Source organism: Aphidius gifuensis, linkage group LG1, assembly GCF_014905175.1.
Source record: "Aphidius gifuensis isolate YNYX2018 linkage group LG1, ASM1490517v1, whole genome shotgun sequence".
Classification (NCBI taxonomy): Eukaryota; Metazoa; Arthropoda; class Insecta; order Hymenoptera; family Braconidae; genus Aphidius; species Aphidius gifuensis.
The window spans coordinates 21,020,822-21,040,612 of NC_057788.1; the positions used below are offsets into that span (position 1 = coordinate 21,020,822).

At 26.6% G+C, this 19,791-nt stretch overlaps 2 protein-coding genes across 2 annotated transcripts; both read right to left on the reverse strand.

Annotated features, from left to right (window-relative positions):
* Positions 1-117: 117 nt before the first annotated feature.
* On the reverse strand, positions 118-3,587 carry LOC122860581. The gene is made up of 7 exons (XM_044164462.1): positions 3,054-3,587; positions 2,695-2,971; positions 1,572-1,783; positions 1,188-1,432; positions 811-1,091; positions 593-731; positions 118-511 (listed from the first exon to the last, which is right to left on the reverse strand). The coding sequence occupies exons 1-7, from the start codon at positions 3,585-3,587 to the stop codon at positions 118-120; spliced, it is 2,082 nt and encodes a 693-aa protein (XP_044020397.1).
* Positions 3,588-4,735: 1,148 nt separating this feature from the next.
* LOC122860590 lies at positions 4,736-6,956 on the reverse strand. Its single transcript, XM_044164475.1, has 7 exons — positions 6,710-6,956; positions 6,380-6,661; positions 6,066-6,289; positions 5,743-5,996; positions 5,391-5,671; positions 5,161-5,299; positions 4,736-5,072 (listed from the first exon to the last, which is right to left on the reverse strand). Exons 1-7 carry the CDS (start codon positions 6,954-6,956, stop codon positions 4,736-4,738), a joined length of 1,764 nt encoding a protein of 587 aa, XP_044020410.1.
* Positions 6,957-19,791: the final 12,835 nt, after the last annotated feature.

A 19,791-nucleotide genomic window follows, 5' to 3' on the forward strand; every position in this document is an offset into this window, starting at 1 on the left:
GTGTTGAAATTAAATAAATAAATTTATTCGTGTATGTATAGAGTAAAATTTTCACTGCGAGTAGATAAACGTTAAATAAATACGTAGCCTTTATATCGAGACTACAAAAATTTCATTTTATAAGTTATTTGAAAGATAAGTTTCATCAGATGACAACTCTAAAATCTTTTTGTGATCAAATTCTGGCATCGTTATGTTCTTTAGATTTGACATGTCAGGAAGTAATTTTGGTGGATTCATATACATAGTCAAATTTAATGGATATAATTTCAAAGAAATATATCCACCAGATGTACCATCAATCTGTCCTTTATGAAATAATTCAATCCCGTTAAGTGGTACGCTCGTTTTAGGTGCAATTTCTAAAAGATCAAAAAATGGAATAGTTGTTTGTGATGCATCCTTAATCAAGTCTGATGCTCTGATAGTAATAAATTGATTTTCCTTGGAATCATGTGGATGTGTATTAAATTTGAGTGGATCATCTGGATTATTTAAAATCAATTCAGGTCTGAAATGTGTAAATTAATAATTATATATTTAATTAAATGATATTTTTTTTTTTAATGAATATAATTTAGATTTTTATTACAGATCTTTGCATGATGGTCCTTTTCTTTCCATTTTATGAGTAATCGTTCCATTTCGATAGTTGAAACCAACATATTTTGCTTTAAGTCTAAAACGTTTTCCAAAGTCTGCAGTGTTAAAATCATAGTCAAATCTCACATCTAAAACTCAAATAATTTTTTTTATAATTAACATTTTATTTACTTTTAATTTGTATTTAACAAGAATTTTTATGTATACCAGTTAATAAAAGTTCTTCATCGGAAATTATTTTTTGTAAACAAATTTCTTTATCATGATGATTATGTATTGGGCCAAAATCAATATTTTCTTTCAATTGATACTTCGTTCCATTTGCATAAATTGCTACATTGGGAAAATTTTTACGATACTTAAATGTTGGAAGTGGTATCCATCTTTCACTTTCTTTATCAATTCCTCCATTTGGCAAAAGTCTAGCTTCTCGAAGTTGAATATGAATCATACGATCTTGAGCAACAATTCTTGCACCAGTTGCTACCCTATACAAACAAATAATCATTTAACAAATTTCATTTAAAATAAAAATTATCATTTGAGGGGTTTGTATACTCAACATTTCAGCACTCGTTTCGGACCATAAAAAACTAAAAGCTCGAATTGATTTGCTCTGACGGCGAATATTTTCATCTACGCAATCACAATAAACTGGATAATGTTCAGTGGTTTTTTTAAAGATTGGACTACCACCTAGAACTTCATTTGACAATTGAGTTGATTTACAAGGATGATTTTTATCACCTAAAATCTTTTCCTTTCTTGTATCAAGTTCTGTGTATTTTATCCAATAGTAATTTTTGGTACTTGTTTGATCTTCTTCATTCTATATTAATTTTATCAATAATTATAATTCTTTAACTTTTATTTAAACTTTTAACGTAATCTCTATATATTGTGCTTAAATTCATATTAATTTAATCATGAATATTGATAATACTGCGACAAGAATGTTGTTAACTTACTCGCTCACAATAGTCGATACTCCATACTTCTTTACAATTCGAAATCCAACCAGGACATATTTTATCATAACTATGACTTTGACCAGTGCACTCGTTGTGTAATTGACACATTCGAAAAGTAGGCTTTGGGTTTTCAGTATAAAGCATAAAGTTTGACATATCGAGTACAGTTGTGTAATACATATTGTTGAAAGAAGCATATGTTTTATTACCTTAAAAAACAACAATAAAAAAATGTCTTTCCTGGTAGAAATATTTCTCCAACTTTTTCCAACTTTCTCCGCCTTTTTTCCAACTTTCTCCACCTTTTTACGAAAATGACCCATGGTTGGATAAAAGTTGGAAAGAAGTTGGAAGAAAGTTGGAGTAAATTTTTGGTTGAAGAAAGGTTGGAAACAAGTTGGAGTACATTTCAAATTGGAGAAATGGCGGAAAAAAGTTGGAGAAAAGTCGGAAAATAGTTGGAGTAAATTTTTGGTTGGAGAAATGTTTAGACATTCTTGTAATATATGCATATAAAATATTTTTTTTTTCTTTTTTATTCTTTTATAACGTATGAGTACTTTATTAGTTTTTTTTCAATTATTAATTAACAATGAATATTGCATTTATTTTAACTCAAAAATTACGTATCGATTGTACTGAACAACAAACAAAAAAAATATATAAAATGAATATAAATTAATAATAAATAAATCAAGTTTAAATTAAAAAAAAAATGCTTATTTATACTTTGATTTAACATATATAATGAAGATGTTCTTTATTTATTTCGTACGTCTAAATCAAAATATAATTTACCATTATTTTTTTAAATTAAGCTGGATTTCAATTTAATTTTTATTCATTTTATATATTTTTTTGTTTGTTTATAGTTATTATATAGATGCAATATGTATAAGAACTTAATACTAAAAAAGGCACCACAAAAAAAAAAAAAAAAAAAAAATTAAAAAAACCAAATTTGATATTATTGATGACACCGCGAGAGTCTCGCGAGAAGTCTCGGACTAATGCTAGTATCGTTTCGGTCTCGTCTCGCCTCAAAAATTGTCAGTCTCGTCTCGTGTGCATCTCTAGAAATTTTTTATTTTTTTATCTTTTCTGATTATTATAAACTTACCTATGATTATTAGTTCTTCTTTCTCTTTTGCATTACATCGTCGTATAAAATTTTTACTAAATTTCATTTTTTCTTGAAACAATTTTGTGTATTCAATGATACTTTTTATTCTTTTACTTTGCACTGCTTCCATTTCAGATGTTGAACCATTTTTCCATAAATATGAAAATGCCATTGCAGCAAAACCTTTAACTTCTGTATAAATAAGTTTTTTATAAAATGAAAATAATTGATAGTGTGGGGTTACATCCTGATCACAGAGTGTGCTATTTGTATCCTGTAATATTTCATAAATAATTATCAATTTATTCTGTGTGCAATATCAATAGTATTATTTTATATTGTTTTAAATATTTTACCTGTAAAATTGCATCATAAAATTTGTGTAAAAAAGTTGGTTTAGGTCTTCTTCTTATTTGAAAAAAATATCTGCCCAATTGAAATAAAACTGCTTGTGGATAATCAAGATCAAGAGATATCATTTGATCAATTTTACTGTCAAGATCCCATGTTTTATTTTCCTTCAAGTATCTTGCCCATTTTTGACTTTCCTTGTATAAAAAATCAATTCTATCAATATAATCATGTACGTGTTCATACTGATCTGAGTAATCTTTTGCTGCTAGATAATTTTTTATAAAAATTTCAATATTGTTAAGCTCTGAATTTAGTTTATCAAGTCTGTTTGCTATTGTCTGAGAGAGATCAAAGATGTTATCATTCACTCGATTGGCTGTCTCATCTGGTGAAAATTGTTGTTCTGCAGCCAAATAAATTGTTACTATACTAGATATTACACTAATTGTTGTAATTGCAAGTGTTACAAATTCAGCATTTTTAATCTCGACAATAGCCAGTAATATTAACACAACAATAAAGTATTTATGATGCATTTTTAAAACCTCTATTTTCACATTTATCCTATGAATAATTTTTTATTTAAATTATACTTAATTAAAATACGTAATCAATAGTTACTTGATGATTAATAAAATACTCTTTCACCAATTAATTTTTCAGGCACTACTTATATATGACTGGAGAGGCTTCAAACATCGCTTTATTTTTTAGAATAATCACAAGTTAAATATTTAATTTTGTAGTTCACCTTGAAAATTTCATTTGATAAATTGTATCTTCAAAAAAAAAAATAATAATCTACTAGTAAAACAGTTGCGTGTACCAATGATGATTGGTACACGTAATGTGCTGACGAGAGAATAGAAAAAAAATTGCCTAATCAGCCTGGCAATCTTAGCTTCATTAGGATATTTGTTTTTCAACGAAAAAAATTAAATAAATAAATAGATATGTCTTATCTTTGTTGCTTAATGCGTATGTTGCTTCAAAATAATATGTAAACAGAAACGAATGGATATATTACCGAAGCACCTTATTAAGGCACGTTTCTTTTTTTTTAAATTTTTATTATTGTTTTGAAAAATTATTTTATTTTATTTGTCCATGAACTCTTATATAGCTTTTTCCCCCATAAACTTTTTCGTAATAACGCATAATGTGAACATTATTTTAACATTGGTAATTAACCTTATTCTAATAACATATTTGCATATCAATAACATTGTTAGCATTGACGCAGGTGAATGCCAAAAAAAGTGATGGTGTTTTTTGGTGTCCCTCAAAACGGCGGAATGTAGAATGATCAACATACCTATATATGGCGAGTAGAATCAGGAATCGTTGGGCAAATATCAAACAGTTAGCATCATTTGTTAATTGTTATGAACATTTTTTAAAAATAATTATTATGGTTGATAATTTAATTTATATAATAATAATAATAATAATAATAATAATAATAATAATAATAATAATAGTGAGATTTTATTTTACTCATGTATTTTTTCAAATTAAGCTATTATTGCGAAATATATATTATCATTATTTAACTAAAATAAACAGCTTATATACAATAAACAAACAGGACTTTTTCATTTAAATTACATAATTGTTTCAAAGTTGGATTTTTTCAAAATGAAAAATGTAAACTTTTAACTATTTATAATCTTATTAAAACTTATTATCCAAATTCAGGGATTGTTATGTTGTGAATATTTAAAGTATCGGGAAGTAATGGTGGATTCATATACATAGTTAAATTTATTGGATATAATTTCAAAGAAATATATCCACCAGATGTACCATCAATCTGTCCTTTGTGAAATAATTCAATCCCAGTAATTGGTAGGCTTGTTTCAGGTGCAATTTCTAAAAGATCGAAAAATGGAATAGTTGATTGTGATGCATCCTTAATCAAGTCTGATGCTCTGATTTTAATAAGTTGATTTTCCTTAGAATCATGTGGATGTGTATTAAATTTGAGTGGATCATCTGGATTATTTAAAATCAATTCAGGTCTGAAATGTGTAAATTAATAATTATATATTCAATTAAATAATTCAAATGTTTTGTTATAGTAATAAATATAATTTAAATTTTTATTACAGCTTTTTGCATGATTGTTTTTTATATTTTCTTGTAGATGTTATGTTTCCATGTTGATAATTAAAACCAACATATTTTACTTCAAACTTGAAACATCTTTCTAAGTCTTTATCGAGATACTCATAGTTGAACCTCACCCCTAAAATTGTAATGATTTTTTTCTATTATTAACTGTTTTACTTTTTATTTTTTTTTGTTCACTTTGTGATATTTTTCAAATTCTTTTTTACCCGTCAATAAATGCTTTTCAGCAAGAGTCAGTTTTTGTAAACATATCGTTCTTGCATACAGATGATGTATAGAAACAAAATCTATATTTTCGCTCAATGAATGTCGCTTGCCATTTGAATCAATTGCCACCTTAGGAAAATTTTCATATGATTCAAAGGTTGGTAGTGGTATCCATCTCTCAGTTTTTTTATCAATTCCTCCATAAGGCAAAAGTTTACCTTCACGAAGCTGAATATGAATCATACGATCTTTTGCAACAAGTCTTGCACCAGTTGCTACCCTATATGAACAAATAATCATCTAATAAATTATATTTTAAAGCTAAAAAATTATATACATATAATACTCAACATGTTATCACTCGTTTGTGACCATAACAAACTGAAAGCTCGGATTGTATCGTTTCGAGTGTAAATACTATCATCAATGCAATCACAATAAACAGGAATTTGAATATTTTTAATGTAATCTGTATGAAAAATATTCTTTCTATGGAATGAAAATGGCTCGCATGGATGATTTATATCACCAAAGTTCATGGATTTTTCTAAATTTCTAACTATCATCCAATAATATTTTTTGGTACTTGTTTGATCTTCTCCGTTCTATATAAATTTTTATAATTTTTAATCATATTTCTTGTTGAAAATTTATAAAGATTGTTTTTAACTTACTCGTTGACAATACTCGATAGTCAATGCTCTTTGACAATTCTTAATCAAACCAGGACAAATTTTATCATATCTATGATTACTGTCACGGCAATCATTATGTATTTGACACATTCGAAAAGGATCTGGTATTTCCCATTCGGTAATTGTATCAGTTGGCTCAAAATGTTCTCTAAAGAGTACAATTTTGTAGAATACATTATCGAAAGCAGCATATGTTTTATGATCTTAAAAAACAACAGCATATTATTTTTTTTCAAATTATATATATATGTATACGAATATTAAATTAAATTAAATTAAATTTTTAGACCCACCTATCTTGGTTTCATTTTTTTTGTAATTTTCATCACATCGTCGAATGAAATTTCTAGCAAATTTCATTTTATTTCTAAACAAACTGGTGTATTCAATGATACTTTTTATTCTTTCCATTTTTACTTTATTCAATTCATTAATAGCCTTATTATTTTCATGTCTCCACATATATGCAAAAGCCATTGCAGCCATGCTTTGAACTTCTGTATAAATAATTTGTTTATATAATAAAAATAATTCATGATGTGGCGTTATCTGATCCTCGTCACATTCAATCTTCTCTAATACATTATTAAATTTATCAAAAAAAGTTTGTTTTATCCTTTTACTTATTGGAAAAAAAAATTTTCTCAAGGTAAACAAGACTGATTGAGGATAATCAGAATCAAGAGATATCATCTGACTAGTTCTGCTTTGAAGATCCCATGTTTTATTTTTCTCTTCGGATTTTGCCCATCTTCGAGTTTCATTATATAAAAAACTAATTCTATCAACATTGTCATATAATTTTTCATACTGTCTCAAGTATTCTTGTTGTAATATATATTTTTCAATAGTACTTCCAATATTGTTCATTTTTAAAGAAAGCAGGTCGAGCTTTATTGCTATCATATCTGAAAGTCGAGACATGCTTCTATCTATCTGATAAAGTGTCTCATCTGGTGTAAATTTTTCTTCTCCACCTAAATAAATTGTTGTTATAGTACCAAAAAAGTTGATTGTTTTAATTGCAAGTTGAAGATATGATGCATGTTGAATCCTCGAAATGGCCAGTAATATTAAAACAACAAAAAAATATTTATGATGCATTTTCAAAAAATATATGTTCACAATAAACAGTATAATTATCACTTTAAATACCGCTCAATACTGTACAAATAAATTTTTAGATGATATACATAAAGATAAATATGAGTTAAGAGAGAAAAAACTTCAGCGTATTTCAAAGAACCACTATCACATGCCTATACAATATTTAACTCCTCTTATTTTATTGCAAACTTTGATAAAATGTTTTTCAATGCTCTTAAAAAATAGTCCATACGGTTGCAATCACAGTAATTACGTGTACCTGTCCCCATTGGTATTTCATAATCTCGCTTGTAACAATCAGAGTTGCCCGGTACTGGAAGGGGCAAAGCGCCACGGTGCGGCTCGGACGGAGCCGAAAAGCGCCATTTTTTTAATACGAAGAGCCAATAAAAGCGCCAAACTTTAAATCACTCGAATTTTGCAATAAATAAATTAATTTTTAGTCTAGATTAATCCCTCAATAATATTTTCTATATTCAATCAAAATTATTGTGCGAAATGGCTGAGTAATTAATGTACACTAAGAATTAATCTATTTGGCCACTCCTTTCCTCCGACGCAGCGGAAAATTACGAAAAAATTCCACCAAATAGATAATTATTTCATTTAAACATTAAAAAAAAAAATCGAAAATTAAATTACGGGAATTTCATTTAAAAACAACCTTAATACTTTACTAGGGACTATTATGTTTTATACATGCCCATCCTTGCACATACATAATATATATCGATCTATTATAAAAAAGACAATCGATTTTTTGTATTGATCCACTATTTTAGGCTAGATAAAACGCGCGCGATATTCGAAAATTTGTTTATGTTTTGACACATTTTTATATATTAACTAGCTGATCCAGCAAACGTTTTTTTGCCATGTATATATTGTATTCAAAATATATATACTTTACATTCAATCAAGTAAAAAGCTAAATTAATGATCGATATCATTATAAACAAAATTTATTATGAAGAATTCGAATCTAGATAGCATGCTATATAAAAATTTTTTGTTTAAATATTTTATTTTAAAAAAAACCAAAAAAAAAACTGCTATCGATTAAATAATTTATCTAGAAAAAAAAAATTTTGGTTATTTTTTATGTGGAACATTTTTATTTTCTCTGAATGTTCTAGAAAAATAGTTTAAATTAACGATATAGTTATAAACGAAATTTTTCATAAAATAATTGAAGCCCAATTGCAATATTTACTTTTATTCTATGTAAATTTCTCAAAATTTCGGCCGCGGATGCACTACAAATAAGAGGAGTAAGAGAATATGCGTCTCCTTCCCCAATCGACCTGAGATAATTTTATCGATATTTTCAACGGCGATTTCCCCTTTGCTAGAGGTGGGCGAATATTCGAAATTTCGAATAATTCGTAGCGAATCGAATTATTCGAGCCTCGAATAGTCGAATAGTTTCGAATAATTCGAACTATTCGAATCACTCGCACTGAGAAAAAATTCGGCTATATTACAGAAATTTATTTCTGTATATTAGAAATTTTTTTCTTCCCAATCTGCCCCTTCGGTTAAGAAAAAAAATTATTTCATATAAATAAATAATTGATCACGTGAAGAAAATGAAATTCTTTGATTGAAGGAATATGTTTCTAATAATAAAGAATAGTAGTTTTATGTTGAACAAGAAATGTTTTATTAGAAATAAAAAATGTCATAAAATAAATAAATTTTACTTCGTTTTAAGAAATTGATAGGTTTTTAAAAACAAAAAATAGTTTATTTTATGAAAATAATTTCTTATACCAAGTGAAATATTTGTTTGTATCAAGCAGGTGCTAGAACGAAATAAGAAAAATATTTCTAGCTTGACGATTAGTCGATATTAATCATTGACATGTGTCTCAGTATTTTGTCTACTATCAGTTTGCATGAAGAAATAATTGGATTAATCTGACTATAAATTTACCATTATTTAGTTAAAATATATAACTTGAAACAACTATCTGGTTAAAATATGAAAATAATGGCCATGCACGAAGAGTTAATAATTCATTTTGAGAAATAAATTTCTAAAATTAAATAAAATGTTTTCTTGTATTAACCAGGTATTGGAAAAAATAAAAGAATATATTTCTATTTTTGCGATACGTTAGTTTTTTCAATTTACATTTATTTTGCTACAGTATGATAACAATTAGTTTGCAAACAGAAATGAATTGATTAGTCTAAGCATCAATTTAATAATATTAAGCTAAAAATGTATAACGTGAAACAACAAATCATCAACAACATGAAAACAGTGGTTTAGTACAAAGAGTAAGTAATTCATTTCGAGAAATAAATTTCTATTTGTAAATAATATAATATTTTTATCCATCAAGTGTTGGATCAAGGTAAGTAAAAAATTTCTAGTTTCACGAGTAGTCATAACTGTTAAGTTACTTGCGTCTTTAAACTTTATCTACAATTGGTTTAAGTAAGGAAATAATTCGACTAATTTTAGTATAAATTTACTGATATTACAATATAAATGTATAATTTGAAATAACAAGTCAATTAATATATGCAAATAATGGCCATGTACAAAGAGTGAATGACTTATTTTAAGGAATAAATTTCTAGAATCGAAAAGCACTTTTCGTGCATCAATCGGGTATTGGAACAAAAAAAGAAATATATTTCTAAATTTAAGTCTGAAAAAATAAAAAAAAAATATATATATATTTTTATTTTTTTTTTACCCTTCAATCATACTAAATCTTCGTCAGATTACATACGTTTTTTTTTTTTTTCGTTTGAAAAATCAGTGAATAAAATTTACATCTACAGAGACTCGAACTCACGCACGCTTTACGACTTACGACCGAATATATTACGAACCTAACGCTTTACCGCTGCACCATCAGTGACTAGTATTTATTAAATTTTATTTCTTGTATATATGTTTCAATATTTTTTTTGCTGAAAAAATGAGTTGCAGGAAATACTTATTTATATATTTTAAATAAAATATTACAAAAAATTTAGAAAAAAAAAGTATATATAATTATTTTCTAAAATTATAAAATTAGGTGCATATTTTATTTTATTAATTGATATTTTTTTTTTTTGAACAATAAAAGAATGATTTTATAGAATATAAGATTTTTAATTATTAGTTGATCATCTACCTTTTATTAGAATTTTATTTGTTTAATTTTTAATTATTGTATTGTATGATTTTGTACTATTGATACAACTGATTGTAATTTTAAAGTATCTGCCCAACTGTTATTAATTAATTTTTTTTTTTTTTTTCTTATTTAATCGATAATGAAATTATAAATAATCAAACAATAGACTAATTTTTTTTCATCTTTTTTTTTTTTTTTTTCAATAAAGAATAGTTTAATATTTTCAATAAATAATTAAATAATTTACACTCAATAAGTTTATGTTATTTTTTTATTATCCAAGATTTTCAATAACAAACGATTATTAAAAAATTTCTTAAAAAGTATACATATATATCAATATATATTTATTAAAAAAAAAAATAATTTTTATTATCAAGTGTATTGTTATATTTTTTTTTGTCTTAAAAATTTATATTTTTTTTCATTAACTTAATTATCTAACATAATAATTTAAGATTATTATTAAATAAAGATATAAAAAAAAAAAAAAAAAAAAAAAAAAAGATTATTATTGTGTACTACAGAAATTTATTTATTTGTTATTAATTACTTTTTTTTAGATATAAAAAAAAAATATAGCAATATTAGTATTTCAGAATTTTTGCTTTATTTTATTTTTTTTTTATTATTTTATCTTATCATGAATTGTTTTTTTAAACAATTCGTTAACATTTTTTAATATTTACTTTTCAATAAAAAAAAATAAAAAATTGTTATTTGAAAATTGTGAAAATAATCATTAAAAATATGGAATCTATATTTAACTGAATTTTTTTTTTTTGTTTTTATCAATATTAGAATATTTTTTTTTTTTTTTTTTTTTTTTGAAGCTGTAAAAAAATTATAATCTTTATTTTCCAAAATACTAAAGATTATCTATTCTTCTTTTGAATTAAAGCTTTTTTTTTTTTTTGTTTTTCTATAATCGAACACTTTTTTAAATAATGTTAAAAAAATTATCAATTGAATTCTAATATTTTTTCTTAACTTATAAATCTGTATCTTTTTTCTTATTAACTTGTTTAATTTGCATAGACTTTTTTAACATATTTTTTTTTTTTTAACTTTTAGATTTGATTGATTTTCATTCCAATTTTTTCAGCTGAAACGATTTTGTAAAAATTAATTGGTAAGCAACATCCTTTCTTTGGCTTTGTTTTCTATAAGTTTAAATTTATTTAAATAAATAAAAAATTATTGACAAATGACTAAGGAAAAAATGTGGCTTGCCAGTTAATTCTTTAGCTAAATCAATTCTCCAAAAATTAATTGGTAATTACTGATAAATTTTGTGATGTATCCATCGGTTCATTTTCATTTACTGGTATTTTTTTTTTTAGTGTCTTATGTTTTACAGTTATATCAACTGTTTGTGATTGTGTCTTTGAAATATGTTTTATTTGGTCACTATTTGTTTGTTGTAATGTATCAGTTTGTACTTCTTCATTATATAGTTGTGGTTGTGCAAGTTGTTTTTCTTGTGTAAATATTTGTAGTTGTGGTGTTTTATTTGTTGGTGTTGTTGTCGGTGTTGGTGTTGTTGTTGGTGTTGGTGTTGGTGTTGGTGTTGGTGTTGGTGTTGGTGTTGGTGTTGGTGTTGGTGTTGGTGTTGGTGTTGGTGTTGGTGTTGGTGTTGGTCTTGATGCAACTGGTGGAAACTGTACTGGTGCGTTGTTTGGTATACGTTTTAAATCATTTAAAACTTGGCGTGCATTTGAAAGAATAGATTTTGATGTTATTCCATATATAAATTCTTGAATTATTTGATAATGGATAGAACTTTGATATGGATAGTTTAGATCGAAAGTGAAAAAACTTTTAAATAATAAATCAAAAGCGTCTAAAATATTATGTGCTTTCCACTTAATATTGTTGATGCAGCAAAATGATTCTTCATATTTATCTTCAACAATTGCAACAAGTGGTTGTAACTTTTGCTTTTTTCTTATGAGATCGTCACGTTTTTGATCTAAAGCTGTGTCGATATCCTGATTGTTCTGGAACGAATATATTGAAATATAAATAAATGATTTTAACAATTTTGTAAATTTAGTAAAAAAAATATTTTAACTTTTTACAAACCTGAATTAGCAAAAAAATACTTTCAATACTATCCATAACTGTAACTTTATCAGTTGACGAACCTCTTCCAGTTGATGGAATTAAAAAAATAAGAAGTTTAATACGCAAATAATTTTTTAAATTTTCATCATCTGATGTTGAAATAACTTTTCCTATTTCGTTTATTTCAGTTGACCATCGTATTTGGTTTTCTTTTTTGCCTTGCAAACGACGAATATATAGTTTATTTAATAATACATCAATTTTTTCTTCGGATATCTTGTTTGCATTCGGAAACCACGAATCAAAGTCCAATTGTACCAGCTTAGGCCCAAGTATCGTATTAAAATTTTGCCAATTACTCAAATATGTATCATGTTTACTTTGGTCAAGGCTCTTCTTCCTTTTTTTTGATTTATTTGCTGCAGGAAACAACTCATTGTAACGAATGTCTACAGTTTTTTGCCATGCATTTAATACTTCTTCTTCAGGATCACAAAGATTCAATTTTAAAAATTGACGACTTCTTTCAACATCTAAATCTAAAATAAAAATAAAATATATATAAAAATTTGAATGTAAAATAGATTTCCTTCGAATGATTTATTTTTTAAAACATAAAATGTAAATATTGACAATTTATTTAAGTAGAGAATTTGTAAATTACGTTCATCAAAAAAAAACATACTAAAGAATCAGAAATTAATTTAACATATAAATTTTATCAATGTTCTTGATGTCTCAATGAGTGTTGTTAATGCTTGTGATATGTCAGGATGTATAAGTTGTGGTGATGATGATATTATTTTTTTTTGTGATTATTTTTATTTTTTAACGTCGTTGGTTCTAATGTCTCAATGAGTGTTGTTGATGCTTGTGATATGTCAGGATGTATAAGTTGTGGTGATGATGATATTATTATTTTTTTTGTGATTATTTTTATTTTTTAACGTCGTTGGTTCTAATGTCTCAATGAGTGTTGTTAATGCTTGTGATATGTCAGGATGTATAAGTTGTGGTGATGATGATATTATTTTTTTTGTAATTATTTTATTTTTTCAACGTCGTTGTTTCTAATGTCTCAATGAATGTTGTTAATGCTTGTGGAATGTCAGGATGTATGAGTTGTGGTGTTGATGATTTTATTATTTTTTTTGTGATTATTTTTATTTTTTAACGTCGTTGGTTCTAATGTCTCAATGAGTGTTGTTGATGCTTGTGATATGTCAGGATGTATAAGTTGTGGTGATGATGATATTATTATTTTTTTTGTGATTATTTTTATTTTTTAACGTCGTTGGTTCTAATGTCTCAATGAGTGTTGTTAATGCTTGTGATATGTCAGGATGTATAAGTTGTGGTGATGATGATATTATTTTTTTTGTGATTATTTTATTTTTTCAACGTCGTTGTTTCTAATGTCTCAATGAATGTTGTTAATGCTTGTGGAATGTCAGGATGTATGAGTTGTGGTGATGATGATTTTATTATTTTTTATGTGATTATTTTTATTTTTTAACGTCGTTGGTTCTAATGTCTCAATGAGTGTTGTTGATGCTTGTGATATGTCAGGATGTATAAGTTGTGGTGATGATGATATTATTATTTTTTTTGTGATCATTTTATTTTTTCAACGTCGTTGTTTCTAATGTCTCAATGAATGTTGTTAATGCTTGTGAAATGTCAGGATGTATGAGTTGTGGTGATGATGATATTATTATTTTTTTTGTGATTATTTTTATTTTTTAACGTCGTTGGTTCTAATGTCTCAATGATTGTTGTTCATGCTTGTGATATGTCAGGATGTATGAGTTGTGGTGATAATGATATTATTTTTTCTGTAATTATTTTTTTTTTTTAACGTCGTTGGTTCTAATGTCTCAATGAGTGTTGTTAATGCTTGTAAAATGTCAGGATGTATGAGTTGTGGTGATGATGATATTATTTTTTTTGTGATTATTTTATTTTTCAACGTCGTTGTTTCTAATGTCTCAATGAATGTTGTTAATGCTTGTGAAATGTCAAGATGTATGAGTTGTGGTGATGATGATTTTATTATTTTTTCTGTAATTATTTTTATTTTTTGACGTCGTTGGTTCTAATGTCTCAATGAGTGTTGTTGATGCTTGTGATATGTCAGTATGTATAAGTTGTGGTGATGATGATATTATTTTTTTTGTGATTATTTTTATTTTTAAAACGTCGTTGGTTCTAATGTCTCAATGAATGTTGTTAATGCTTGTGAAATGTCAGGATGTATGAGTTGTGGTGATGATGATTTTATTATTTTTTATGTGATTATTTTTATTTTTTAACGTCGTTGGTTCTAATGTCTCAATGAGTGTTGTTAATGCTTGTGATATGTCAGGATGTATAAGTTGTGGTGATGATGATATTATTTTTTTTGTGATCATTTTATTTTTTCAACGTCGTTGTTTCTAATGTCTCAATGAATGTTGTTAATGCTTGTGAAATGTCAGGATGTATGAGTTGTGGTGATGATGATATTATTATTTTTTTTGTGATTATTTTTATTTTTTAACGTCGTTGGTTCTAATGTCTCAATGAGTGTTGTTGATGCTTTTGATATGTCAGGATGTATAAGTTGTGGTGATGATGATATTATTTTTTTTTGTGATTATTTTTAGTTTTTAACGTCGTTGGTTCTAATGTCTCAATGAGTGTTGTTGATGCTTGTGATATGTCGGGTTGTATAAGTTGTGGTGATGATTTTATTATTTTTTCTGTAATTATTTTTATTTTTTCAACGTCGTTGTTTCTAATGTCTCAATGAATGCTTGTGAAATGTCAGGATGTATGAGTTGTGGTGATGATGATTTTATTATTTTTCCTGTAATTATTTTGATTTTTTAACGTTGTTGGTTCTAATGTCTCAATGAGTGTTGTTGATGCTTTTGATATGTCAGGATGTATAAGTTGTGGTGATGATGATATTATTTTTTTTTGTGATTATTTTTATTTTTTAACGTCGTTGGTTCTAATGTCTCAATGAGTGTTGTTGATGCTTGTGATATGTCAGGATGTATAAGTTGTGGTGATGATGATATTATTATTTTTTTTGTGATCATTTTATTTTTTCAACGTCGTTGTTTCTAATGTCTCAATGAATGTTGTTAATGCTTGTGAAATGTCAGGATGTATGAGTTGTGGTGATGATGATATTATTATTTTTTTTGTGATTATTTTATTTTTTCAACGTCGTTGTTTCTAATGTCTCAATGAATGTTGTTAATGCTTGTGATATGTCAGGATGTATAAGTTGTGGTGATGATGATATTATTTTTTTTGTGATCATTTTATTTTTTCAACGTCGTTGTTTCTAATGTCTCAATGAATGTTGTTAATGCTTGTGAAATGTCAGGATGTATGAGTTGTGGTGATGATGATATTATTATTTTTTTTGTGATTATTTTTATTTTTTAACGTCGTTGGTTCTAATGTCTCAATGAGTGTTGTTGATGCTTTTGATATGTCAGGATGTATAAGTTGTGGTGATGATGATATTATTTTTTTTTGTGATTATTTTTAGTTTTTAACGTCGTTGGTTCTAATGTCTCAATGAGTGTTGTTGATGCTTGTGATATGTCAGGATGTATAAGTTGTGGTGATGATGATATTATTATTTTTTTTGTGATCATTTTATTTTTTCAACGTCGTTGTTTCTAATGTCTCAATGAATGTTGTTAATGCTTGTGAAATGTCAGGATGTATGAGTTGTGGTGATGATGATATTATTATTTTTTTTGTGATTATTTTTATTTTTTAACGTCGTTGGTTCTAATGTCTCAATGATTGTTGTTCATGCTTGTGATATGTCAGGATGTATGAGTTGTGGTGATAATGATATTATTTTTTCTGTAATTATTTTTTTTTTTTAACGTCGTTGGTTCTAATGTCTCAATGAGTGTTGTTAATGCTTGTAAAATGTCAGGATGTATGAGTTGTGGTGATGATGATATTATTTTTTTTGTGATTATTTTATTTTTCAACGTCGTTGTTTCTAATGTCTCAATGAATGTTGTTAATGCTTGTGAAATGTCAAGATGTATGAGTTGTGGTGATGATGATTTTATTATTTTTTCTGTAATTATTTTTATTTTTTGACGTCGTTGGTTCTAATGTCTCAATGAGTGTTGTTGATGCTTGTGATATGTCAGTATGTATAAGTTGTGGTGATGATGATATTATTTTTTTTGTGATTATTTTTATTTTTAAAACGTCGTTGGTTCTAATGTCTCAATGAATGTTGTTAATGCTTGTGAAATGTCAGGATGTATGAGTTGTGGTGATGATGATTTTATTATTTTTTATGTGATTATTTTTATTTTTTAACGTCGTTGGTTCTAATGTCTCAATGAGTGTTGTTAATGCTTGTGATATGTCAGGATGTATAAGTTGTGGTGATGATGATATTATTTTTTTTGTGATCATTTTATTTTTTCAACGTCGTTGTTTCTAATGTCTCAATGAATGTTGTTAATGCTTGTGAAATGTCAGGATGTATGAGTTGTGGTGATGATGATATTATTATTTTTTTTGTGATTATTTTTATTTTTTAACGTCGTTGGTTCTAATGTCTCAATGAGTGTTGTTGATGCTTTTGATATGTCAGGATGTATAAGTTGTGGTGATGATGATATTATTTTTTTTTGTGATTATTTTTAGTTTTTAACGTCGTTGGTTCTAATGTCTCAATGAGTGTTGTTGATGCTTGTGATATGTCGGGTTGTATAAGTTGTGGTGATGATTTTATTATTTTTTCTGTAATTATTTTTATTTTTTCAACGTCGTTGTTTCTAATGTCTCAATGAATGTTGTTAATGCTTGTGAAATGTCAGGATGTATGAGTTGTGGTGATGATGATTTTATTATTTTTCCTGTAATTATTTTGATTTTTTAACGTTGTTGGTTCTAATGTCTCAATGAGTGTTGTTGATGCTTTTGATATGTCAGGATGTATAAGTTGTGGTGATGATGATATTATTTTTTTTTGTGATTATTTTTATTTTTTAACGTCGTTGGTTCTAATGTCTCAATGAGTGTTGTTGATGCTTGTGATATGTCGGGATGTATAAGTTGTGGTGATGATTTTATTATTTTTTCTGTAATTATTTTTATTTTTTAACGTCGTTGGTTCTAATGTCTCAATGAGTGTTGTTGATGCTTGTGATATGTCAGGATGTATAAGTTGTGGTGATGATGATATTATTATTTTTTTTGTGATCATTTTATTTTTTCAACGTCGTTGTTTCTAATGTCTCAATGAATGTTGTTAATGCTTGTGATATGTCAGGATGTATAAGTTGTGGTGATGATGATATTATTTTTTTTGTGATTATTTTATTTTTTCAACGTCGTTGTTTCTAATGTCTCAATGAATGTTGTTAATGCTTGTGGAATGTCAGGATGTATGAGTTGTGGTGATGATGATTTTATTATTTTTTATGTGATTATTTTTATTTTTTAACGTCGTTGGTTCTAATGTCTCAATGAGTGTTGTTGATGCTTGTGATATGTCAGGATGTATAAGTTGTGGTGATGATGATATTATTTTTTTTGTGATTATTTTATTTTTTCAACGTCGTTGTTTCTAATGTCTCAATGAATGTTGTTAATGCTTGTGGAATGTCAGGATGTATGAGTTGTGGTGATGATGATTTTATTATTTTTTATGTGATTATTTTTATTTTTTAACGTCGTTGGTTCTAATGTCTCAATGAGTGTTGTTGATGCTTGTGATATGTCAGGATGTATAAGTTGTGGTGATGATGATATTATTATTTTTTTTGTGATCATTTTATTTTTTCAACGTCGTTGTTTCTAATGTCTCAATGAATGTTGTTAATGCTTGTGAAATGTCAGGATGTATGAGTTGTGGTGATGATGATATTATTATTTTTTTTGTGATTATTTTTATTTTTTAACGTCGTTGGTTCTAATGTCTCAATGATTGTTGTTCATGCTTGTGATATGTCAGGATGTATGAGTTGTGGTGATAATGATATTATTTTTTCTGTAATTATTTTTTTTTTTTAACGTCGTTGGTTCTAATGTCTCAATGAGTGTTGTTAATGCTTGTGATATGTCAGGATGTATAAGTTGTGGTGATGATGATATTATTTTTTTTGTGATTATTTTATTTTTTCAACGTCGTTGTTTCTAATGTCTCAATGAATGTTGTTAATGCTTGTGAAATGTCAGGATGTATGAGTTGTGGTGATGATGATTTTATTATTTTTCCTGTAATTATTTTTATTTTTTAACGTTGTTGGTTCTAATGTCTCAATGAGTGTTGTTGATGCTTTTGATATGTCAGGATGTATAAGTTGTGGTGATGATGATATTATTTTTTTTTGTGATTATTTTTATTTTTTAACGTCGTTGGTTCTAATGTCTCAATGAGTGTTGTTGATGCTTGTGATATGTCGGGATGTATAAGTTGTGGTGATGATTTTATTATTTTTTCTGTAATTATTTTTATTTTTTAACGTCGTTGCTTCTAATGTCTCAATGAGTGTTGTTAATGCTTGTGAAATGTCAGGATGTATGAGTTGTGGTGATGATGATATTATTTTTTTTGTGATAATTTTATTTTTTCAACGTCGTTGATTCTAATGTCTCAATGAGTGTTAATAATTCTTGTAAAATGTCAGGATGTATGAGTTGTGGTGATAATGATATTATTTTTTCTGTAATTATTTTTTTTTTTAACGTCGTTGGTTCTAATGTCTCAATGAGTGTTGTTGATGCTTGTGATATGTCAGGATGTATAAGTTGTGGTGATGATGATATTATTATTTTTTTTGTGATTATTTTTATTTTTTAACGTCGTTGGTTCTAATGTCTCAATGAGTGTTGTTAATGCTTGTGATATGTCAGGATGTATAAGTTGTGGTGATGATGATATTATTTTTTTTGTGATTATTTTATTTTTTCAACGTCGTTGTTTCTAATGTCTCAATGAATGTTGTTAATGCTTGTGGAATGTCAGGATGTATGAGTTGTGGTGATGATGATTTTATTATTTTTTATGTGATTATTTTTATTTTTTAACGTCGTTGGTTCTAATGTCTCAATGAGTGTTGTTGATGCTTGTGATATGTCAGGATGTATAAGTTGTGGTGATGATGATATTATTATTTTTTTTGTGATCATTTTATTTTTTCAACGTCGTTGTTTCTAATGTCTCAATGAATGTTGTTAATGCTTGTGATATGTCAGGATGTATGAGTTGTGGTGATAATGATATTATTTTTTTTGTGATTATTTTTATTTTTTAACGTCGTTGGTTCTAATGTCTCAATGATTGTTGTTCATGCTTGTGATATGTCAGGATGTATGAGTTGTGGTGTTGATGATTTTATTATTTT